Source organism: Zalophus californianus, chromosome 7, assembly GCF_009762305.2.
Source record: "Zalophus californianus isolate mZalCal1 chromosome 7, mZalCal1.pri.v2, whole genome shotgun sequence".
NCBI classification, from domain to species: Eukaryota; Metazoa; Chordata; class Mammalia; order Carnivora; family Otariidae; genus Zalophus; species Zalophus californianus.
Genome location: NC_045601.1, coordinates 81,458,807 through 81,484,574, shown reverse-complemented (window position 1 = coordinate 81,484,574; position 25,768 = coordinate 81,458,807). Strand labels below are relative to the sequence as shown.

The 25,768-nt window shown below is 35.5% G+C and overlaps 1 protein-coding gene and 1 pseudogene across 6 annotated transcripts in view; one reads left to right on the top strand and one right to left on the bottom strand.

Moving 5' to 3' along the window:
- SENP6 (SUMO specific peptidase 6) overlaps positions 1 to 25,768 on the top strand; it is a 110,120-nt gene that overhangs the window by 3,595 nt on the left and 80,757 nt on the right. For 5 of the 6 annotated variants that reach the window (XM_027601206.1, XM_027601205.1, XM_027601209.1 and 2 more), the window contains exons 2-3: positions 15,689 to 15,782; positions 17,955 to 18,015. In XM_027601206.1, the coding sequence (XP_027457007.1) occupies positions 15,689 to 15,782; positions 17,955 to 18,015 (155 nt within the window). Of the gene's footprint in view, positions 1 to 4,994; positions 5,123 to 15,688; positions 15,783 to 17,954; positions 18,016 to 25,768 lie in introns of all 6 variants that reach the window. The other variant, XM_027601207.1, reaches the window with a different exon arrangement.
- LOC118357190 lies at positions 4,390 to 14,489 on the bottom strand (annotated as a pseudogene).

Below are 25,768 nucleotides of genomic sequence, written 5' to 3'. Positions count from 1 at the left end.
TTGTACTTAATTTTTTTAGTATAGTATCTCACTAAAATTGTATGAATTTAATTATGCTACAACTCACATTGAACTTTCTCTGTTTCCTTCTCTTCTGTACATGTAAGGTTTTCTTATACCTCTTTTCTACATGTGATAATATCTTGACAGGTTTTTCTTTTCTTTTCCTTCATTCATTCAACAAGTATTTATTAAGCAACTGCAGTGTTGTAGGTAGTGTGAGAGGCACAGTGATGAAGGGGGAAAAGAAATGGTTTCTCCATGGGTGATGAGAGTCAGTGATCAAATAATCACGCTTGTAAATGTAAAATTACAACTGTCGGGCACAACAAAAGGAATTATTTATAATAACAAGAATTTGATCTAATTAGGGCACTTTGAAAGGTGAGTAGGAGAAGGAAAGGTGGAAAGGCAGAGTTTTCCAGGCAGAGGGAATAAAATAGAGAGTATGACATGTTTAAGGAACTAAAAGGAGGACAGTGTGATGCTGGTAAAGAGAATGGTATGAGATGAAACTGGAGGTAGTGTTACCAGATTTGTTCCCCCAAAAGGTCATTGGCTACCACATGGAAAAGGATGCTTTAGAGAAGAGCAAAAATTATCAGCAAGATCAGTTAGGGCAAAGATGATAGTAACTGGCTTGTTCTTGTACCTTTTTTTTTCTTTTCATAATTCCCCCCCTTTTTTTTCCTCTGTGGAACCTCTTAACAAATCTACTTCCTCTCTCATTTGTTCCTTCTTTTTTGTACTGCTCTTATATCCAATTTTCTTTCCCTTTGCCTTTTTTTTTTCCTACCAACTAATTGCCTCACCAATATTTTCTTCCTTTTTTTTTTTTTTTTGGTCTTCCCTTTTGTATGTATGTGTATATATATACATACATGTGTATACATATATAACTACTTTGTTTTCTTATTCATTTTGGGTCCAGCTCCCTTTTGGACTTTGTCCACTAGCTTGAAAAGCCTGATGCTGAACTATGGCACTGTTGCCCTCTGTACCAGCAAAATCTATTAAGTCTCCAAATGAAAAGTGTTTTCTCTTTCCCCGTAGCCATACTTTTATTATACATATAACTATAATAACCCAATCAGTTTGTCAGTTTTACTGGGGATTGTAAATACTTCATAGGATCTCTTGAACTAAAGCCCAATTTCTTCTAATGATTGGCATTCCATGAACGTGAGCAAGGTCTTTAAGTTTCCATCTGCTAAGTGGAACACACCATGAAGTTCTCCATTTATCCCTGCTCCTTTTGATAGCACTACTTTTAGAAACTGCATCACACTATCATTCTTTATTTATTCCGTGCTTAAGTATGTTTATTTCCTGGTTTCATCCCAGTTGAATTGATTTCCTGGACTCATATGGAACAGTAGAGTAGAACATCACTTAGAATGGCATTTTCATTAGAAATGCAATGAGAGCATGAACTCAGAAGCCAGAATGACAGGATTCAACATTTAGCTCTACCACTTACTAGTTTTGTGATCTTGGATAGATTTCTTAACCTCTTTGTGTTTTCATTATCTGTGAACCAAGGATAGTAATTGTAATTACCTCATAAAGTTGTCATGAACATTAAATGTATTAATATATGTTTAATTCTTAGAACAATTCCAGGCATATAATCCCAAGCACTATGTGTTAGTTGATATTATATTGATTTTCTTAGTAGGCAGAAAAGAGAAAAAGAACTTCCTTTTCTTGCTTTCCTTCTCTTTCATATTGCCTTCACTTTCATTTGAATTCGTTTTATTGTTTTTCTTTCACTTACGACCTTCTTTTTCTAGGTACTAGCTGATTGTTGTGGGGTTTTTTAGATTTTTTTTACATTTTATTATCTTTTAAGTAATCTCTACACCCAATGTGAGGCTTGAACTCACAATCCGGAGATTAAGAGTTGTGTGCTCTAGTGACTAAGCCCCTGATTGATTGTTCTTGATAGTATAGGTTGACTGGTGTAGTCAGAGAGGCAAGAGGGAATAAAATTATATAGTCCACATATCTACACTTCCATAAGTTGATTGTTTCTGTTGCCATTACTAAACGATGTTGAGTATTTGAGGAAAACAAGAGTTGTAGAGGGGTTATGTGACCTAGAAGAAGTCGGTGGGAAAATCAGAAATGGAGCTTGGGATCTGAACAGCCTTAACTTCCTTCAGCATTTCCTTCCTTCTTTCCCTCCCTTCTTTAACCCTTTTCTTCACCCATTCTTCCTTTTACCTACTTTGCTTTTGAGAGAGGGGCTGGACAGGAGAAGGAAAAATAATAGGGAATTAGGGGGAATGAATTACCAGTTATTGATGAAGCAGCACTTTAAGATGGCAAAAGCAGAAGTCACAGATCTCTTAACACCCAACTTCAGGGCGCCTGGGTGGCTCGGTTGGTTAAGCAACTGCCTTCGGCTCAGGTCATGATCCTGGAGTCCCGGGATCGAGTCCCGCATCTGGCTCCCTGCTCAGCAGGGAGTCTGCTTCTCCTTCCGACCCTCTTCCCTCTCGTGCTCTCTAGCTCTCATTCTCTCTCTCTCAAATAAATAAATAAAACCTTTAAAAAAAAAGTTTTTAAGACCCAACTTCAGAAATTACCCACTTCTGCCATATCTGTTGGCAGAAAGGTCACAGAATCAACCCAAATTCAAGGGGAGGGGAAGTGGGCCACCATTCAGTGGGAATGCAAAGAATTTGTAGTCCTCTTTAATCTACACAGCCACCTTTCCTCTCCCATTTACCTGGTGTTTTTTTTCTTTTAAGATTTTATTTTATTTATTTGTCAGAGAGAGAGAGAGAGAGGAGAGCACAAGGAGGGGGAGTGGCAGAGGGAGAAGCAGGCTCCCTGCTGAGCAAGGAGCCCAGTGCAGGACTCGATCCCAGGACCCTGGAATCATGACCTGTGCCGAAGAAGGCAGGCACTCAACCAACTGAGCCACCCAGGAGTCCCTGGTATTTTTTTTTTTTTTTAATTCTTTCAGCAAAGTCATAGTATTTCCTAAACTTGAAAGTGACGGTTCTTACAAGATCCAAAAGTTTCTGATATCTGGGCAATTTGGTTAGCTACAGAAAGACAGAATAATCTTGGCCACACAATTTGTAATTTGTTTCACAGATATAAATAGCAACATAAACAGCCATTGGTTTGATACTTTTTTGATAAGGGACTGATTGAAGAATTTCTGAATCCAGGTAAGCGTAAGTAAGAAGAAAAGAGGAAGAATGTTAGAAACTCTCCTTTTTTCTTTCATTCAGTGCTGTCTGGGTTATGGGAGTTGTTATTGTAATCTTTCTCTTTTTCATTACCTAAACTCTTAGGAAACATAATCACACTATTTATAATATTAAAAATTAAACTATCTCAATACAAAACACAAGAGTTAATATATAAAGTCAGAGACACACTATTAACGGTCACAATTACAATCCACCTAAGTTGTATATATTGCTTAGAATGATGCAGCATGGATGGTGATCTGTTATTGTGAACTGCAAATTATGGTCATCATCAGCTTAAAAAACAAACGCAGCAAGTACGGAAGGTAGATAAACTATGCAGTATCCATTTGACACTAAAAATGGTGTTGCTTCAGCCTCCACTTTTTGGTTTATCTTAGGTTTTGTACTTCACAGAATTTTCTGCATCCAACACCGAAAATTAGGACCTCTTGTCTCCTGAGGATAGATGTTCAGTGCTAAAATGGGACAATCCTAGGCAAATGGGGACATTTAGACACTTTGCCTTAGTCCAAGTTAACAATTGCCTTGAGGCCATCTGAGGTTACAGGCTTGATTAGTAATACAATAAACCATATTCTCATCTTGCCTTTGGAGGGTGTTTTTGTTTTTTGTTTTTTGCTATTTCAAATACATTTCATGCTTGTTTTTTTTTTTTTAAAGATTTTATTTATTTATTTGAGAGAGAGAGAGAGAATGAGAGATAGAAAGCACGAGAGGGAAGAGGGTCAGAGGGAGAAGCAGACTCCCTGCTGAGCAGGAAGCCCGATGTGGGACTCGATCCCGGGACTCCAGGATCATGACCTGAGCCGAAGGCAGTCGCTTAACCAACTGAGCCACCCAGGCGCCCCATGCTTGGTTTTTAATATGGTTGGGTTCCCCCCCCACACACACACATTAACTACGTTATAATCTTTGAAATAGAGCAAGGAGAAAAAAAAGCAGTATTTGTGTCCAGTAAATAGTAAATTCACTTTTTCATTTTTTGCAAAAATTGAGGCCATTTTTCAGGACATAAAGAGCTAGAAATTCCTTGAGACTTTTTGTAGACTATGAAGTAACCTTGTTGTCTTTCCTCACTCAAAAATCTGCAAACTTCCTACCCCGCAACTTCCTATGTATGAATCTGCCACTAAATCTTGAAAACATGGTGAAGATACTACCTTGACTCTGCCTCCATGGAAATAGTATCTTCTCTGTCTCCATAACTCCTATGGCCATTGTTTGGATGAGGTGGGATTCCAAATGTTTTGGCATTTAATCCTTTCTTCACCCTAGGTTGGTCTCCATTCTCTATTATCATCATAGGACATTTATCAAAGAATGGTCTAGTTTTGTCATAATAGCAATTAAGTCTGAGAATATCAGCATTTCCTTCAGTTTGAGTACCAACTCCTGAGTCTCCTTTGTCTTTACCGTTTATAAGCTTTATCTGTTTCTAAAATTTACCTTCTAATTTAAGCTTACTGTGAAACTCTCAATTTTTTCCTTGTTGAATTCTGCATTTCATGTTCAGAATTAAAGTGTCATTGGTCCACCTCCCTGGATACTGCCACCTTCTCTTACTCTGATGATCTCGCCTTTCTTTGGAGCAGAAGGAACAATCTGACGATCATTTCTGAGTTGTCCATTTCCAGGCTTTGGAATTTTGTGTACATCGGGCTTGAGATAACTGAATTTTTAGAATTGTGTTTTCTGTGTAAAGATAGAACCAACTGCATTACTTTGGATAAGATACCACCACTTGATATTTCTGTTCTATAGAAGATCAAGGAGCTTCCAGAAACACCAACAGCACCAAACAGCTGCCTGATAATGACCTTGGACAAAACTAAATGTATGCTGGCATCCTGCCGAAAGGTCCATAGAAACCCACTGAATGGAATGAAGAAGTAGGTAGATAAACCAAGAGAACACTGAACAGTAGCTGGATCCTGAGGCAAAGAATATGTGGTTTTGGTTGCTCCCAGAGAAGTTTAATTTCATATCACTCCCAACAATATAATATATTCAGACTTCATCTTGAGATTAGTATTGCATAATCTATTGGTCTGTCTTCTGTGCCTAAGTACAAAGGTTTTATAGAGAAAATCACCTCAGTTGGGTGATTTTTCTGCTTCATGTAGCATCTGTGGGAATTACTCAGTGGTAGTTTGGCTGGTCTGGAGGTTCCAAGATGGCTTCATTCAAATGTCTGACAATGGTGGGTATGGAAAGGTAGGCCCTTGTCTCTCCATGTAGTTAGTGTAAAGGCCTCTTCACATGGTCTCTTCAGCAGGTACTCAGACTTGTAACATGGTGGGTCAGAGCTCCAAGAGACTGCCTTGGAGAATCCTGACAGGTTCTTGGGAAAGACTGGGGCTATACTGCTATAGAGCCACCTGAAATTGCTTTGAGATTTTTCTGACATTTGCATTTAATTCCTCTTTATGTCTTTTTATTATTATTGCTTTTATATTTTTAAGTTGCAGAAGTTCTGTCACAGTGATCGTTTTAAAAAATTTGTCCCATTTTTCTTAAAGATTTTATTAGAGAGAGAGCGCGTGCGAGCGAGTGCTTGTGCCATGAGCTGGGGGAGGGGCAGAGAAAGCAGAACCCTGCTGATGTAGGACTCCGTCCCAGGACTCCAGGATCATGACCTGAGCTGACGGCCGACCCTTAACCGACTAAGCCACCCAGGCTCCCCTCCTGTTTTTCGTTATTGTAAAACCTTATAGTGATAGCTTAAAAATTATTAGGAAATATTTCCTAGGAACAGTATATCAAAAACTCATGTTCTACTTACTAGCCTAAAGAAAACATTACCAATACAGTTGAAACTGGGGTGATCCCTATCTTTTTTGCATCCTCTACCTCTCGGAGTAACTACCGTCCTTGATTTGGTAGTTTTCTCATGCAGTTCTTTGTACTTTACTCTTTTCTTTCTTTCTTTCTTTCTTTCTTTCTTTCTTTCTTTCTTTCTTTCTTTCTTTCTTTCTTTCTTTCTTTCTTTCTTTCTTTCTTTCTTTTTTTTTTAAAGATTTATTTATTTATTGTAGAGAGAGTGTATGTGTGAGTGGGGAGGAGAAGCTGAGGGAGAGGGAAAGAGAGAATCTCAAGCAGACTCCAGGCTGAGTGTGGAGCCTGATGTGGGGCTTGATCTCACAACCCTGAGATCGTGACTTGAGCCAAAATCAGGAGTCAGAAACTTAACCGACTGAGCCACCCAGGCACTCCATGTACTTTACTCTTTATGTATGTATCTCTAAACTGTGTGTGTGTAAATTATTTCACATATCTTCGAACATTTTATGAATCACATTCTGTATTCTTCTGCAACTTGCAGAAATTTTTCATTTTTTTTTTTTTTTTGGATTTTACTTATTTATTTGACAGAGAGAGACAGTGAGAGAGGAAACACAAGCAGGTGAATGGGAGAGAGGGAGAAGCAGGCTCCCTGCAGAGCAGGGAGCTCGATGTGGGGCTCGATCTCAGGACCCTGGGCTCATGACCCAAGCCGAAGGCAGACGCTTAACAACTGAGCCACCCAGGCACCCCAGAAATTTTTCATTCTTACAGCATTGTTTGAGAGATTAATGTAATGAGACTAGTTCCAGTACTTTCATTTTCATTGCCATTTAGGATTTCGTAGTATGAATATAGTACAGTTTATACATACCTCTGTGGAAATTTAGGTTGTATCCACCTTTTTACTGTTACATACATTGCTACTATGAATACCGTCATATGTTTCATATTGCTACTATGAAATTTTTTAAAAGTACTTTTCCTTGTGCACATGTGTGTGTTTCTCTAGGGCAGAGGTCAGCAAACTTTTTCTGTAAAAGGCCAGATAGTAAATATTTTATACTGCACAGTCTGAACACACTCCCTTTTGCAATTACTCAATGCTGTTATTTTAGCAAGAAGGCAGTCATCGATGAGACATAAGCAAATGAGTATGGCTCTGTGCCAGTAAAACTTGAAGGACACTGAAATTTGAATTTTGTATAATTTTCATGTGTTATGAAACATGATTTTTCCCCCAACCATTTAAAAATGTTAAAGCCATTCTTAGCTCATGGGCCTCATAAAAACAGGCAGGAGGCCAGATTTGGCAGGGCCATACTTTGCTGACACCTGATCTAATGTAGCCCTTAGCAATGGAATTATTAGGTCATGTGCAATTTCAGCTTCATGTAAATATTGTCAAATTGATCTCCAAAGTGTTTTAACTAACACTTTTTAAGTTTTCCAGTTTAGGGGTGCCTGAGTGGCTCAGTTGGTTAAGCATCTGCCTTTGGCTCAGGTCATGATCCCAGGGTCCTGGGATCGAGCTCCATGTCTGGGCTCCCTGCTCAGCAGGGGTTCTGCTTCTCCCTCTCTCTCTGCCCCTGCTCGTGTGTACTCTCTCTCTCTCAAATAAATAAAATCTTAAAAAAGAATATTATTTAAAAAAATAAGTTTCCAGTTTATACACATCATCACCCACTTCATAACATTTGATGTTTTACTTTTTGCTAGTCTGTGGGATTATCAGATGGTGGTTTTAATTTATAATACTGTGGTTTATAGCGAGATTAAGTATCTTTATTGCTGCATTAAGAAAAAAACTATTCATCGTTCATTCAACATTTAAAAAATATTGAGTGCCAGGGGCGCCTGGGTGGCTCAGTCGTTAAGCGTCTGCCTTCGGCTCAGGTCATGATCCCAGCGCCCTGGGATCAAGCCCTGTGTTGGGCTCCCTGATCAGTGGGGAGCCTGCTTCTCCCTCTCCAGCTCCCGCCTGCTTGTGTTCCCTCTTTCACTGTCTCTCTGTCAAATAAATAAATAGAATCTTTAAAAAAAAAAATATTGAGTGCCAACCTAGAGTTAATCCCTACTCTGTGAGCTTAGGCACATAAGTAAACAAAATACCCTCTAAGTTTATTTTTGTGCTTTGGGGGTTTTTATGTGTGTGTTTCTGTTCTTAATTGCTTATTCATATTTTCTGCCTATTTTGTTTTTCTTTTGGAATGTTGGGGTTCATTACTGGGTAGTAAATTGGATTGGTTGAGTTATATGAATTGAGCATATATCTTATGAAATTACTTTTTTTAATGAATGGGATAATTTTATGAACAGAATTTCTTAATGTACTGTAGTCATTTGTTTTTTCCCCAGTGACTTGTACTTTTTGTGATGTAAGACATCCTTTGGTCTTATTTGTCCTTTGTATTATAACTTTTTTTTTTATTTATTACTGTTCTTTAGTTTTTATGACAGCAGGAGTGCCAGTCAGGTATACATGTTGGGTTAACAGAATTTGGAAATCTATTTGTAGTATATATATTATGTTTCCTTTACATTAAAAAAATATTTTAAAGACTTCATTAAGTATTTGCAAATCATATATTATAAGGGATTAATATCCAAAATATACAAAGAACTCCTATAACTCATTAGCAAAAACCTCCAAGTAATCCAATTAAAAATGGACGAAGGACAAAAGAGGGGCATCTGGGTGGCTCAGTTGGTTAATCATCCAACTCTTGATCTCAGCTCAGGTCTTGATTTCAGAGTTGTGAGTTCAGGCACCATTAAAAAAAGAAAGAAAGAAAATGGACAGTGTACTTGAATAGACATTTTTCCAAAGAAGACATACATATGGCAAATAGGTACATGAAAAGGTGCTCAACTATCACTCATCATTCCACTTACGGGAATATATCTGAAGGAAACAGTGTCGGGGAGGTGGGTAAAGGTTAAATAGGTGATGGGGATTAAGGAATGTACTTGTGATGAGCACTGGGTGTTGTATAGAAGTGTGGAATCACTATATTATACACATGAAACTAATATTACACTGTATGTAAAAACTTAAAAAAGAAAAACACTATGTCAAAGAGTTGTACCCACATGTTCATAGTAGCATTATTTATAATAGCCAAGACATGGAAAAAGCCTAAGTGTCCATTGACAAATAAATGGATAAAGAAGTTGTGGTATACGTATATTCAATGGAATATTATTCAGCCATAAAAAATAAGGAAATCTGCAATTTGTGACAACATATATGGACCTTGAGGGCATTATGCTAAGTGAGATAAGTCAGACAGACAAATAACTGTATGATCTCACTTACATGTGGAATCTAGAAAAAAGAGATCAGATTTGTGATTATCTGAGGCAAGGAATGAGAGGGGTAAAGGACTTGGAGAAGGTGGTCAGAAGGTACAACTTCCTGTACTGGGAATTTAATGTACAAAATGATGACCATAGTTAACATTCCTGTGTGGTATTTTTTAATAGTTGTTGAGAGTAAATCATCACAGGAAAAGTTCTTAAGAGTTTTTATGTGATCAGCTGTCATCACAAGGAAAGGAACTTTTGATTTTGTTATCTATATGAGGTGATGGATGTTAACTGAACTTCCTGTGGTAATCGTTTCACAATACATGTAAGTCAAGTCACTATGCTGCACACCTTGAATTTACAGTGGTACATACCAATTATATCTCAAGGAAACTGGAAAAAACAGACTTTTTTCCTAACCATGCAAAATATTTATTTTTTTAAAGTCTTTTTTAAGGGTAGTTTTAGGTTCACAGCAAAGTTGAGAGGAAGATACAAAGATTTTCCATGTATGGTGGAAAGGCATACTACTACTGCTTCCACACATACATAGCCTCCACATCTATCAACATCTCCCAACAGAGTGGTATATTTATTACAGTTGGTAAGCCTATATTGACATAGGGGCACCTGGCTGGATCAGGTGGAAGAGTGTGGGACTCTTCATTTTGGGGTTGTGAGTTTTAGCCCCGTGTTCAGTGTAGAGATTACTTAAATAAACCCACATTGACACATCATAATCACCCAAAGTCCATATTTACAATATGATTCACTCCTGTTGTTTTAGAGTCTGTGGGTTTGGACAAATGTGTAATGACTTGTATCCATCATCGTAATACCGTATGGAGTATTTTCAGTGCCATAAAATTCTGCGCTCCACCTATTCATCCTTCACACTTGCCTCCCCAGCACATTCTTGGCGACTACATCTTTTTACTGTCCCCGTAGTTTTGCCTTTTCCAGAATGTCATATAGTTGAAATCATATAGTATGTAGCTTTTTCATATTTGTTTCTTTCGGTTAGTATTATGCGTATAAGTTTCCTCCGTGTCTTTCATGGCTTGATAGCTAATTCCTTCTTAGGGAAATAATATTCCATTGTCTGGATGCACATAATTATCCATTCACCTACTGAAGGACAAGTTTTGGCAGTTATGATAAAGCTGCTATAAACATTTGTGTGCAGATTTCAGTGTGGAGGTAAGTTTTTAACTCCTTAAATACCAAGGAGTGCAGTTGCTGTATGGTGACAGTATGTGTAGTTTTGCAAGAAACCACGAAACTGTACCATTTTGTATTTTCACCAGCAATGAGTGAGAATTCTTATTTTTCCACATCCTCACCAGCAGTTGGTGGTGTCAGTGTTCCATAGTTTACCTAGGTGTGTAGAAGTATCTCATTGTTTTAATTTGCATATCCCTGATGACCTGTGATGTGGAGCATCTTTTCATACGCTTATTTGCCATCTTTATATATTTGGTGAGGTGTCTGTTAAGGTGTTTGGCCCCTTCCTTTTTTAAAAAAAACTGAAGAATATTTGACACATAGTAAGTTAGTTTTAGCTGTACAACATAGTGATTCCACAAGTCTATACATTATGCTCACCGCAAGTGTAGCTACTATCGGTTACCATACAATGCTATTATGATACTATTGACTATATTCCCTATGCTGTGCCTTTTAAAAGATTTATTTATTTGAGAGAGAGAGGGCATGCGCATGAGCCGGGGGAGGGGCAGAGGGAGAAGGACAGAGCCAAGCCGACTCCACTGGATCTCAAGACTCAGATCAGGACCTGAGCCAAAACCAAGAGTCAGACACTTAACCTACTGCTTCACCCAGGCACCCCTAAGGGGCGTCTTGTCTCTGTGACTTATTCATTCCATAATAGGAAGCCTGTATCTCCTACTCCCCTAGTAGTCTCTCACTACATTAGTGAAGGGTGTGGAGAAAAATGCATGTATTTAATTTGTGATACTTAACTGGGATCTGTCTTCAGCCTTTATCTCTCCTTCCACTCAGTTTCATAAGTGGAGTATAGTGGACATAATTTTCTACTCTCATTATTTCTAATGCCAACCATAGCAGGATATTGAAATGTGGTAATACTCTCAAAGACTTTTGAGGATTTAAGTTTTTGTTCTTACTCCAAGTTGCCTTAAACTCATGTTTTTAAAATGTGTTTGCATTTTATAATTTATTTTCTTATTGACAGTAATCACTTTCATGAGGTTATTCTCTCATTTATTCATTTGTAGGTTCTAATCTGCTGTCAATTAGGAAATCATATGACTAGATTTGTTAGAATTGTGGGTATAGAGCCCTAGTTCCTTCAGTGTGTAAGTAATAAATGTTCTTGACTTTTTGCTGCCTAGTGGCTTTTTTGATTAACTTGCCTGACTCATTTGATTGATACTAGTTGCTGGATTATGAGTGTTTATTAAGCTAGTAATCATTATAGTTTATTACTTGATAGGATAACTTTCACCTAACCATCTTTTTTCTATTTTTTAAAAAGATTTTATTTATTTATTTATTTATTTATTTATTTATTTATTTATTTGAGACCGAGCATGCACTCGCTTGCCCGTACATGAGCAGGGGTGAGAGGTAGGGGCAGAGGGAGAGGGAGAAGCAAACTCCCAGCTGAGCAGGGAGCCTGACCTGGGGCACCATCCCAGACCCCCAAGATTATGACATGAGCCAAGGCAAACACTTAACTGACTGAGTAACCCAGGCACCCCCTAACCATCTCTTTTAAAAAACGGGTTCATTTTACATTTGATTTTTTTAAAGTTCTTTTTGGGGAATAATTCTTAAATTTGTAGAGAAGTTTCAAAGATGTTATACAGAGTTTCTGTATGCCATTTATGCATCTTTCCATAGTGTTGGCACCTTATATGATCATAGTACGTTTGTCCAAAACTTGGAAATAAATATGAGTATAGTACTGTTACCTAAACTACAGACTTTATTTGAATTTCCCTAGTTGTTTCACTGTCCTTTTTTTAATTCCAGGATCCAGTCCAGGATACCACACTGCATTTGGTTGTTACATCTCCTTAGTCTCCTCTGATGTGTACAGTTTCTTAATCTTTCCTTGTTTTTCATAACCTTGATGGTTTTAAAAGCATACTAGTCAATTATTTCATAGACTGTCTTTCAGTTTGAGTTTATCTGATGTTTTCTCATGATTAAGCTGGCATTATGAGTTTTGGGGAAGAAGACCACAGAGCTGAAGTGGCATTTTCATCACATCATATTAAACAGTATATCCTATGAATAAGACATCACTTTTGATGTTAAAAGATTTTTCACTGTCAATTTACTTTTTTCCCCTTTCTGTAGTCAGTTCTTGGAAGTGAGTTACTAAGTCTGGTGTATACTAAAGGGAAGGGGAATTAAGTTTCACATCTTATGGGAAAGAGTTTGTGCCTCTATCATTTGGAATTCTTTTTTTTTTTAAAGATTTTATTTATTTATTTGAGAGAGAGAGAATGAGAGATAAAGAGCACGAGAGGGAAGAGGGTCAGAGGGAGAAGCGCAGGGAGCCAGATGCGGGACTCGATCCCGGGACTCCAGGATCATGACCTGAGCCGAAGGCAGTTGCTTAACCAACTGAGCCACCCAGGCGCCCCTGGAATTCTTTTTTAAGGAAGATAGGTCTTGGGGTACCTGGGTGGCTTAGTTGGTTAAGTGTCTGCCTTTGGTTCAGGTCATGATGTCAGGGTCCTGGGATCAAGCCCCACATTGGGCTCCCTGCTTGGTGGGGAGTCTGCTCCTCCCCCCTGCTTGTTCTTTCTCTCTCTCTCTCTCAAATAAATAAAATCTTTAAAAAAAAAAAAGGAAGATAGGTCTTTTCTCCCCATTTATTTATTTATTAAGTCATTTATGTCAGTATGGATTTGTGAATATTTCTTTTGAGGGTTATAATCCAGTACTGTTGTTTATTTTTGCTAAAATTGTTTCACCTTTGTTCAACTATTGGGAGGTTCAGTTTGGTTCCTGAAACCTTTTTGACATTACCCCATCTTTTAAAAAAATGGACCTCCTTATTTTCTGGCATACAGAATACTCTGGACTAATCTTGTATTTTCTCTGCCCCATCCCTACAGTTAGTTATTTCTTCTAGGAGCCCAGGCTCCTTTTATAAGAGAATGTTATTTAGAAATCAAGATCTGGTTCTAAGTGTGCTTATTGCCATTGAAGTGTCACTGTTTTCTAGATCCTCTCAGAGGACAAAGCCTTAGTTCTGCATACTACTAACCCATGGTACAAGACATACCTGTATGTGTTCCTTTTATCTATCTGTATGTATATCAAAGAACTATGAGTTCATACTGATAACTCTTAACTCTAGTACCAGTAGAATGAATAGAATTCATTGTAGTTTTTTTCTTTTTCTGTTGCTTATTTGTAACCTCTTTCTCTGACAGGGAGAAACCTTGCTTCTATTATATACTATTTATTATTTGTCCAATTCCAGTATGCATGTGAAGAAGTTTCAGATTTGGTCATGGTGATTTGTTCCTTCCTATTTCATGATATTTTTGGTTGTAAACTCATATTCTTTGAAACTTTTTGAGGCTTGTATTGAAATTTTTATTTTTTTAGAGAGGATTTATATTTGATTCTGTTAGTCATAGAGAGGCTTTTTTTTTCCTTCAAAAATAGCTTTTTGTGACAAAATATACATAAAGTTTACAATTTTAACTATTTTTAAGTGTACGATTTAGATTGTCATTAAGTACTTCAGTAATGTTGTAAACTATCACCACTACCCGTTTCCAGAACTTTTGCATCAACCCAAACAAAAACTGTGTACCAGTAACTTTCCATTCTTCTCTTTCTTCAGCCCATGTTAACGTCTACCCTACTTTCTGCCTCTGAATTTGCCCATCCTAAATACCTCATTCAAGTGGAGTCATATAGTATTTGTTGTGTCTAGTTTAACTCATTGTAATGTTTTCAAGGTTCATCCTTGTAGCATGTATCAGAATTTCATTCCTTTATGGCTGAATAATATTCCTGTGTGTGTGTGTGTGTACATGTACGTGCATACAGTACATTTTATTAATGCGTCTTTTGATGGACATTTGGGTTGTTTTTACCTTTGGCAATTTTTAATGCTACTATGAGCATTGGTGTACAAGTATCAGAGTCCATGCTCTCAGTTATTTTGGGTATATACCTAGAAGTGGGACCTCTGGATCATAGGGTAAATTCTATGTTCAACTTTTTGAGAAACTGCCATACTTTCCATGTTAGCTGCACCATTTTACATTCCCACCAGCAATGCATAGAAGTTCAGTTCCTCCATATCCTTACCAGTACTTATTATTTTATGTTTTAAAAAAATAATGGCCATTCTAATGGGTGGGAAGTAGAGTCTCATAATAGTTTTAATTTGCATTTCCCTAATGTTTAGTGATATTCAGCATCTTTTCTTGTGAGACTCTTTTAATTATAGGCTTTTCTGGGCCCAAACCTGAGTAATTATGAGCTTATGGTTAGGAATTCTTTAACCATGGGGTAAATATCAACCCTAAAATCCAGAGCAAAGACAAGACATCATAATTATTTCCACTGTTTTTCAGTTTTGTTTTTTTTTCCCCCCTTGTTCACCTAGTTGGAAGGTTGCCCTTCAGGTCTTCTGGTCTTCAGTCTGACCTCTCATCTTGCTGGCATCCCAAACTTGATTTTAAAGCCTCGGTTCTAGGACATCAGGTTTTTATCATATGACTCCAAGACAAATGCCAGCTTCAGAACTTCATTTATCTCTCTGAGTTCACACTTCCTAGTTGTTTATGGCTTCAGGGGGTTTCAGCCATGCACTTAAAATTTTTTTTAAACTTACTGTGAGAATGTTTGGTGTTCTGATCTAGAGAGTTTGCCGGGACATCAAGTTCACCATGTTGTCAATGCCGAAAACCTAGTTTCTCTTCTGTTAAAAGGCAGAGATGATTGACTGAAGTAACGAAAAGACTAGTGGTCTGGATATACTTCTCATAAATAGGGCAAGATAACTAACGGGTACTAATTTCTAGGATCAGTGATTAAATATGGAGATACTGGATTGATTTTTATATAGTTCATACATAATCATATGCTTCACCCCATTTTTACTGTATCTTACTAGTTTGGGCTTCTTGGTAACACTCATGCATATGGACAACTGTAAATTAGTAAAAACAGATTTTAATGTGTTCTTTTTCATTTTAGAGGAAATAAGATATTTATAAGAAATAGTCAAAAAGCAAGAAAATTAAGAAAATTTAGACTAACCAAAGAGCTTAGGAAATGCTTAATTTTATTTTATATTGTAGCTCTATTGAATACTTATCTCAGTTTGTTTTTATTTCCAGCTTTGGCTAGATCAGAATCTAAGAGAGATGGAGGTTTTAAAAATAATTGGAGCTTTGATCATGGAGACGAAAGTGAAGGAGATACAGATAAAGAGTAAGAACTTTTTTTTTCCCCCTCAGATATTTTATAAGAATGACATTTCATTAAAAAATGATTTATATACCCTGGAAGTATTTAAGAGTATGGTATTTTTTACTTTAAAAAAAAATGTCTATTACAGTAGCATCAAGGGAAAAAAATGCAGTTTTTCATTATTTTTGCTGTTATGTTTCTCCATGTTTTGAAATGTGTAAATATGTGCATGTGATACATATAATCTTACAATTAAAAATTGAGTATTGATTTTCAATTAAAGAAATTGGGCTTTTTTTTTTTTTTAATGACATTCTGTTCAGGCAGTGATATGAAAAGCTACCATTTATCATGAGTAAGTGAACCCAGATTAAAGCTCCTGAGTTTTGTGTGAAAGTTTAAGTCCTATAGTATCTTTCTTCATAGTTGTCCCATCCATCTTAGATACATTACCACCAGAGAGAGCAGAAACAATTTAAATGATAAACACAGGTGTTGATCCAGACAGAAATTAAACAAAGTATTCATTACACTTTGTTAGTGTACTTGAAATGTCTGCTTTGTAAAATTTAAATGATCATTTTAATAGAACTTTTTGCATATCATGAAATTTGTATTGCAAATTCACCATTGCTGTTAGGTGCCTTGATTTATTGATCTGGTTTTCCACTGGCTAGCACTAATTCAGAGATACACAAATATATATGTATATATAATATGCACATTATATATAAATACATATAGTTCTACCAAACTATAAGTATTTTTTAAAATTTTTTACACAAAAAGTCATTCAGAGTATATTGACTGAATATTGTGGGAACTTCACTTCTGTCTGGGGAACAGCTTCGTTCACCATTACCACTTTTATGTGCCTTCATCTATGAGATATTGAATTGAAGTGAACTTTTATTTGAAAGAGAGCTTTGAACTGGTAAGTTTCTCAGCTAAAATTGGTACTTTTGGTTGTCTTTCTCTTATTTTTTTTATTTCTATTTTTAAATTTAAAATAATTTTTTATTACAGACAGTATTTATGTAGTTTTGAAAAATTGGAATTAAATCTGAAATTGAGTAGAAAGCATGTCACCTTTTAAACATTTTTGTAAAATGTTTGGAAGGAGAGAAGTTTTAGTATTAAAAAAGTTGGGGGGCACCTGGGTGGCTCAGTCGGTTAAGCGACTGCCTTCGGCTCAGGCCATGATCCCAGGGTCCTGGGATCGAGCCCCGCATCGGGCTCCCTGCTCCGTGGGAGGCCCGCATCTCCCTCTCCCACTCCCCCTGCTTGTGTTCCCTTTCTCGCTGTCTCTCTCTCTCTAATAAAAAAAAATAATAAAATCTTAAAAAAAAAAAAAGTTGGGATGTGTATAAACAATAATGTAACAAACATTTTATATTTTTATAATAAATAGCTAGGATTTTACTAAAAATAGCTCTGCAGAGTTGTTTTTAGAAGAATGTATTTTGACTTTCTTTGTTAGATTTGTCATGATTATGTAAAAAAATTTGCATTTTAAAGTGTTACCTATTCTACATATTTCATTTATGAATTACACTCTTTGGCTCATCATTATGAGGATCCTTAGGAGCTTCAGCTTTTTTAATATCTTGAGATCTTGAGATTAACATGAACTATTAATAGATGTATCAGTCTGATCTTTTAGAGTCTTAGGCCAATCATTCTAGTGTTGATATTTCTAAGAGTTACAAAGGTATAACTATTTTACTGTGGTAACACTATTGGAATTACTTTTTTTTTCATCAGCTAAAGTATTCTTACCAGTTTTTTCTCTATTTTGTTTCTCTGTTCTTATCCCCTAATTTTAAATCTAAGACAGAAAGGAAAAATGAGTGACTATATATGAAATCTACAGTTAAGGAAACAAAAATTATATGTTTGTTTATAGCAGGGGTCAACAAACAATAGGTCCATGGGCCCAATCTGGCCCACCATTGGATTTTGTTAATAGTTTTATTGTAATACAGCCACACATATGATCATGGCTTCTTTCATACTAAAATAGTAGAGTAGTTGGTATAGAGACTGTATAGCCTACAAAGCTTAATTTACCCTTTATAGAAAAATTTGGCTGATCCCTGAATTGGGTAAGCAAAGAGAATAAAACTTTTGAATTTAATGGATGGGTTGTAATTGTCACTTAAGATTTTTTTTCCCCCTTTATTTTCTATGTAGTGAGGCAAATCTACTCAGTGTCGATGAAGATGAGGATTCCGAGACTTCAAAAGGAAAAAAGGCAAGTGTTGCTTTTCTAACTTTTTTGGGTAAATTTTTTAGGTTATATACTACAAACTAATACTTCAAGAGGATTTTTATATTTTTTAATTGAAATTCCTAACCACCCACTTCCACACCGGAGGCTAGTGGTGTTCCCAGTGTCTTGTTTATTCCATCAGAGATTTTATGCATTACAAAGAAAGTATATATATTCTTGCCCTAGCCTCTTATATTAACAAAATTAATAGCGTACTGTACACAATTTTTAATCTTTTTAAAATTAATGTATCTTAGAGACCATCCATAAGAGTCCATTAAAAGCACCCTTGTTCTTTTACCTTGTTCTCTTTCACTACTAATAAACTACCGTTTTTAAAAAAATTACATGGTTTAGCCTTTCATTGTTCTTTTCTTTCATTTTTAATAGAATATACAACCCTTCTCAGAGAAATTATCCACACTGTTTGGTACCTTGATTGTTTTGCTTAACAGTATGGTCTGTGGATCACTCCACTAAGCAAAGTACTTAGAAATCTTTATTATCTCTTTTATTGTTACATAGTACTCCAGTGACTGGATGAACAGTGGATATTTAGTTGGTTCCCTAGTGATGAGCAGAGGTCTTTCCCAGTCTTTTGTTATTGTAAGCAGTGCTTTAATAAAGCCTCATGCTTATGTTTTTTCATACCTTTACAGTATATTTGTGGAATAGATTCCTAGAATTGCAGTTGCCATTTCAGAGAGTAAATTTACATGTAATTTTGCTAGTTATTGCTGAATGCCTTATTCATAGGAATTAGCATTTGCCATTCCCATTAATAGTATATGAGAGTTCCTGTTTCTTTGTAATCTTGGGAAGTATATGGTCAGACTTGAATTTTTACCTATCTGACATAGCACCCTCTTCACATATTTCCTATACTTACAGTGGAATAATACTTTAGGGTCTTCTAATTTCTTCTCCCCCATCTTTGTGGGGGGGGGGTTTCTCCCACAACATCTCTATTTTGTTGTAACTAAGGGAATTTGTAGAATTTGAAGTATTTCTCTTAGTACTTTAAAGTTCTCATTTATAAAGTTACATTGAAAAACTATACAGTTTTTCATATTGCAGTTTTCTTTAGCTTTTATTTTAACATCTTGATTGCTTAGAGTGCTGTTTAGGTGTTCTTCAAGCGGACAGAAATATAGTGTACTTTGCAAAAGGCATTTTTAACTACTAACTTCTGTGACATTGGTTGTCAATTTATGTGGTTTTTTTTCTTGAAGATGCCCTTAAATTAAAAAAATATATATACCGTGTACATTTCTAAGGATGTAAGTGTTGATATTTTAAAATAAAATTTAAATGATATTTATGTTTATCTAGTGATCTCTAAAGATAATTCGATTTGATACTCAGCATCATCTATTTTAAAAATACATGTACCATCTCTTCTCTGACAGTTGGAAATTTTATATTGTGCCTGTTTCTCCTTAAATTCATATTTCTGTTCAATTTTCCCATAGAATTTTAATTTCATATATGTATTTTTTGCATATGTATTTTAAGTTCATATGATGTCTTTTTATGCAGTTGAAAGTTTTAATTACTCTATCACACTACTAGATACACATTTATTGAAATTTAACATTAAATAACTGTCACTACAAGGTTCTAAGTATTTCTTTTACTGGATTGAGTTATTCTTATAATTAAACATTTAATCCAAAAATATGTTATAGATATTTGTAATTATTAAACTTATTATGTAAAATTGTATTGGAAATGTATTTCTTAAAATGGGTGGTGCTGATGTTTTCCTTTATTCATTTGGTTCACATATCCATGAACAAATATTATTTAAGGCTAGAATAAAACTTTCGGTAGCAATTTTTTTTTTAAGATTTATTTATTTTAGAGTGTGCGTGTGCAAGCAAGCATGGGGGGCTGGCAAAGGGAGAGTCTCATGCAGACTCCTCGCAGAGCCCAGGGCTTGATCTCACAAGCTTGAGATCATGACCTAAGCCAAAACCAAGAGTTGGACGCTTGACCAGCTGTACCACTCAGGCACCTGGCAGTATTCTTTTTAAACTTTTTTTTTTATAAATGCTGAGAAATCTTGGTCATATAATAAATAGATAAGGATAGAGTTTTGCTATAGCATTATCCTTCAATTCTTTCCTTTTGAATTAAATGCCAAAAATCACATAGCAATACAATATTTAAAAGTTAAAAATAATTTGTGATCCAGTCATTAGAGTCATTGCCCTTCTGAATTTGGGGAAAGTATCTTAAAAAGGCTTTGTCAGACTTAATAATTATATTTGCTACTTTGAGAAATAATTTAAAAAATTGAAATCTTGTTAACTGCAGGATGCCTTTGATAATACGATATTTTTTTGTGAAATATTTTATAAATTTTGTGTATTTTTTTTAAATGTTGGAACTGCATATTCATTTGTTCTATGGAAAATATCTATATATAATTTATTTGACAAGGCCAGTCCATATAGTCCTGCCAGTCAATTAAATTAGAGATACTAATTATCTGTACATCTCTGTTTTCATTTTTCACTTCAAGTAAACATGTGAATTTGTATCTTCATGACAACCATTTCATTTCACTTCAGAATTCTAAGGTAGAAAAAGACAGCCTTGGTTTTGACCTGAGTTTGTTACTTGGTTGTAATAAGGCACAGCAGATTTCAGTCTTGTTTTAAAAACTTAGGCTTTCTTTGAGTTCTTCTCACTTGATTTTCTCTTTGGGGCAGTGCTTTTCTGGATTATAATTGGAATAGAATATACAAAGCCAGTAAGTGCAAATTTTTATCACTTTTGCTTTCGACATTGCAGTAATTTAAATTAAGGAAATCTAATAACCTTGGTCTATTCAGAATATCCAGTTTCTAACCCATAGTTAGAAATATGTATATTCTAACAAATATTTCTAAAACAGGAAAAGATGTGAAGACTACTACTATTTTTTGTGTCAGAATAGATTCCAGTATTTCCAATTGTTCCTTTTAGGAGGTTTTTAGATTCTAATGCAATAGGTGAGAATTATGTCTTTCTTTTGTAAAACAGGTAAAGGTCTATTGGGAAAGGAGATACTGTATGATGCCTTTTCTACAGATGGGTTTTAAAGTAAATGAATTTTAAGAAAGTGTAAAAATGGAGATTGAGGATTTAGGAATTGATTTGCTTAAAACTGTCCATGCCTAGGGGCGTCTGGGTGGCTCAGTTGGTTAAGCGACTGCCTTTGGCTCAGGTCATGATCCCAGGGTCCCGGGACCAAGCCCCACAAGGGGCTCCCTGCTCAGCGGGGGAGACCGCTTCTCCCTCTCCCTCTGCCTGCCACTCCCCCTGCTTGTGAGCTCTCTCTCTCTCTCTCTCTCTCTGTGTGTGTGTGTGTGTGTGTTAAATAAATAAAATCTTAAAAAAAAAACCAACTTTTGCTTCTGCATTTCATTGTGCCTCTTTAGATAAAGGATACATGTCTTTCATTAGTTCTAGAAAAATTTTAATCATTTTATCTGTGGATATTACCTTTCCACATTATTCCTTCTGGAATTTTTATTAGAATTAATATCATCATTTTTTTCATGTCCTTTAACCTGTCTTTATATACAAAAGGAAAAAGGGGGGTGCCTAGGTGGCTCAGTTGTTGAGTGTTTGCCTTCAGTTCAGGTCGTGATCCTGGAGTCCTGGGGTTGAGTCCCTCATCGGGCTCTCTGCTCTGTGGGGAGTCTGCTTCTCCCTCTGACCCTCACCCCACTTGTGCTCTCTCTCTCTTAAATAAATAAAAAATCTTAAAAAAAAAAAAAAAGGATAAAGGGCAAAGAACAAAATCATCCCTATACCATATTCTAGGTAATTCCTCAGCTCTGTCTTCTAATTCACTAAGTTTTATCTTTATCTTTGTCTAATCTGCTATTTAATATTTCTGTTGCATTCATCTTTTTTCTTTTTAAAAAAATTTTAATTATTTTTTTAAATAGGCTCCACACCCAGCCTGGAGTCCAACATGGGGCTTAAACTCATGACTCTGAGATTAAGACCTGAGCGGAGATGAAGAGTCAGACACTTAACTGACTGAGCCACCCAGGTGCCCTTTAAAAAAAAAAAAAAAAAGGCATTTATCATTTGTAGAACTTCTATTGGTTCTCTTTCAAACTTTTGTTTTTTCCCTAGCGTCTAGTTCTTATTGTTTCAATATCCATTTTATTTTTAAGAATTTAAATGTCTTTAATGTACATTTTACATGTCTATTTTTTTTAAGGATTTTATTTATTTATTTGACAGAGACAGTGAGAGAGGGAACACAAGCAGGGGGAGTGGGAGAGGGAGAAGCAGGCCTGCTGCTGAGCAGGGAGCCCGATAGGGGGCTCAAACCCAGGACCCTGGGATCATGACCTGAGCTAAAGGCGGACACTTAACATACACGTCTAATTATTTAATAGATTCTTTTTTTAATAGATTCTTTTAGGTTATCTTATTATCTGAAGTTCTTAGGTGCTAATTTCCTGAATACTTGTTCTTTAGTTAAATTGACTTATTTGATGTGTGATAAGTTTGGATGGATGATAACCACATATTGATAATTTTTACACATGAAATATTTATTCATGTAGCAAATATGTATCCATCACAGTGTTCCACATGCTAGTGAGCAAAATAGACAAGTTTCTTTTTCCTTTGGAGCTAAAATTCTAGTAACTGACTATACTTACTTGTTACTTAATGAGTAATGTTACAATACAAAGTTGGCAAACTAAGACTCATAGGCCAAATCTGGCCTACAACCTATGGCCTAAGAACGATTTTTGAATGGTTTCCCCCAAAGTCAAAAGAATGCCATTTTATTATATGTGAATATTACATGAAATTCGAATTTATGTTCATAAATAAAATTTTATTGGAAAAGAGCTGTGTTCATTTGTTTATGTATTGTCTATTACTGCTTTCATGCCACAACACAGATTTGAATTATTTGGACAGAGTTGAGTAGTTTCAATAGAGATTGTATGATCCATAAAGTACTTATTATGTGGCCCTTTATAAAGTTTTGCTGATCCCTATCCCATTGTTTTTACCTTTATCGTGTAAAGGTATTCTATGTCGATTGATACCCAGTTAAGAGAAACAGCTTTTTTGGATGGGTGATAATATTAGAGTAGTTAGAGAGTATCCCATTCTAGGCCTGCTAAAGTTCACTTTATAGGATGGTTGTAAGAATTTTGAGACAATGTAACTTATATAGTGCATGACACTAGTAAATTTTCCATAAATAGCTAAGGCCTATGTTTATAGTTGGTTTTGTAATCCTGATTGTTTTGTGCTAATCCATCTGTCCACAGTAGTTCTCCTGATCTTATGCTTGCATTAGCTAGAGAACAGTCTTAAGCTACTAAAGAGGGGAGCAAACAGGAAGGATAATTAAAGTTTTTCAGGAACCTCCAGACTGAATATATCATCTTGAACTTTAGTAGTAGTAGTTCTCTAATCTGTGAGATAGTCATCCATAAATGAATGGCTTGATTTTTTAATTTTATTTATCTTATTTCCCCCAGTAATTTGATGTAGATTAGCAAGTTAAGAGTACAAATAAAATGAGAGAAAATAAAAATTATTAGGCAGAGAGAAGTAGATGTACTAGAGATTTAAAATAATTTATATGTTGTATTTTAATTCAGCAGTTATTTTTAAGTTTTCTGGAAGGTAGAATTATGTCCTATAGGTTTACACTTGTGTGAAGAGAATCTTTACAACTTTATATCCTATGATTCTCCTGTGGAATAAACTCTTTCCTACCTCCTCCCTCCGGAACTACCTTCTAAGTGTAACAGATGGTAGGGAACTTTTTCTAAGGTAATTTGATGGTACAGTAGAAGGTTTTCATGAGATACAGTCATCTTTGACAAAGCTGGAAGTACTGGTTTTCTGTTTCCAACTGAAGTGTATGTAGTTTTTAATAGTAACCTATAGGCAACAGAATTGAGGAATTTAAGAATTTAGTTATATAGATCCTCTTGCTTTAATGGTGGGCTTTGGGGTGTCTGTTGCTGTGCCCTAATGCTTTCTCAAAGTTTTGAAAATATATGAGCATTTAATCAGAAATATGGTTGAATTAGCTAAGTTATGTGCCTGCATATTAGGTGTGATAATTTTGGCTTAAACAATTCTTAAAAGGAAAGCTTAACTCTATATTTATATAAAGGAATATTTAGCACAGTTCCTTTGATTTTGAGATATTTTGTATCCTAATGAATTCTTTTTGGATAACACTGTTTTTGTTTTTTTTTTGTTAAGCATCTGTATTTATATTTCTCTAAACAACACTATAAAAATTCCTTGTGCATTATAGTATGGGAAAGCATAGACTTTGGAATCAGACCAGTCTTTAAGTGTTTAAATCCATTTAGCTAGTTTGGACAAGTTACTTGGCTTTTTAAGTTCAATAAACTTTGTAACAGAGGGATAGAATTTCAATAAAGTTTCAATGACGTACAGTGGAGATATTTTGTTGAAAAAAGAGAACTGAAGTGGGAAATTTGAATGTATTAATCCTTTCACTCAGTAGCAGCAAGTAATTGGCCTGATGTTTTAGGTGTGGTTGCTGAATCCCAATCTAAAGAACTACTGAAATGTCTAAAATATAGAGATTGAATATAAAGTAACTAACATAATGCCTATTCACGATAAGTATTCACTAAATATTAGTTTTTGTAATTGCCTAGATAGGAATGAAATTATATGATCAGTCTTTAATGGAAACTTTTCTTCTGAGATTCTTTTTTTATTTTAATGTTAAATACTTTATTACAGCATGTGCAAAGATTGAGGGTTTATATTGAAATATAAATATTATATTTGAGAGGCTAGTTGGAATTTTCTGGCCCAGTCAAGTCCTCTACACCATGTAGCTCATACATACTTCCATAAAGTATATCCCTAAGTTCATCCTCTCACACACAAGTTTAAAGCTACAACCATCTAAACTAGTTCATGTAATGCTGTTCTCCCAAACTTGTGCCAAGTTCTCTCTGTCATCTAGCCTATGTCATCTGAGATCAATTTATGATCTCATTTTGTCATGTGGAACTCACACTTTCAGTTTGTTCTCTGTAGCTAAGAGTCTCTTATGGTTTGCCTCCCTCTCTGTTTTTAATCTTATTTTATTTTTCCTTCCCTTCTCCTATGTTCGTCTGTTTTGTTTCTTAAATCCCACATATGAGTGAAATCATAAGGTATTTGTCTTTCTCTGACTAATTTTGCTTAGCATTATGCTCTCTAGCTCCATCCACATCCTTGCAAATGGCAAGATTTCATTCCTTTTTTATGGCTGAGGAATATTACATTGTGTGTGTGTATGTATGTATGTGTGTGTATATATATATATATATATATATATATATATATATATATACACACACCACATCTTCTTTATCCATTCATCAGTCAATGGACATTTGGGCTCTTTCCATAACTATTGTTGATAGTGCTGCTATAAACATTGGGGCGCATGTGCCCCTTCAAATCAGTATTTTTGTATCCTTTGGATAAATACCTAGGAGTGCAATTGCTGGATAATAGGGTAGTTGTATTTTTAACTTTTTGAGTAACCTTCAAACTGTTCTCCAGAGTGTTGTACCAGTTTGCATTCCTACCAATAGTGCAAGAGGGTGCCCCTTTCTCTGCATCCTTGCCAACATCTGTTGTTTCCTGAGTTGTTAATTTTAGCTATTCTGACAAGTGCGAGGTGGCATCTCATTGTGGTTTTGATTTTTAC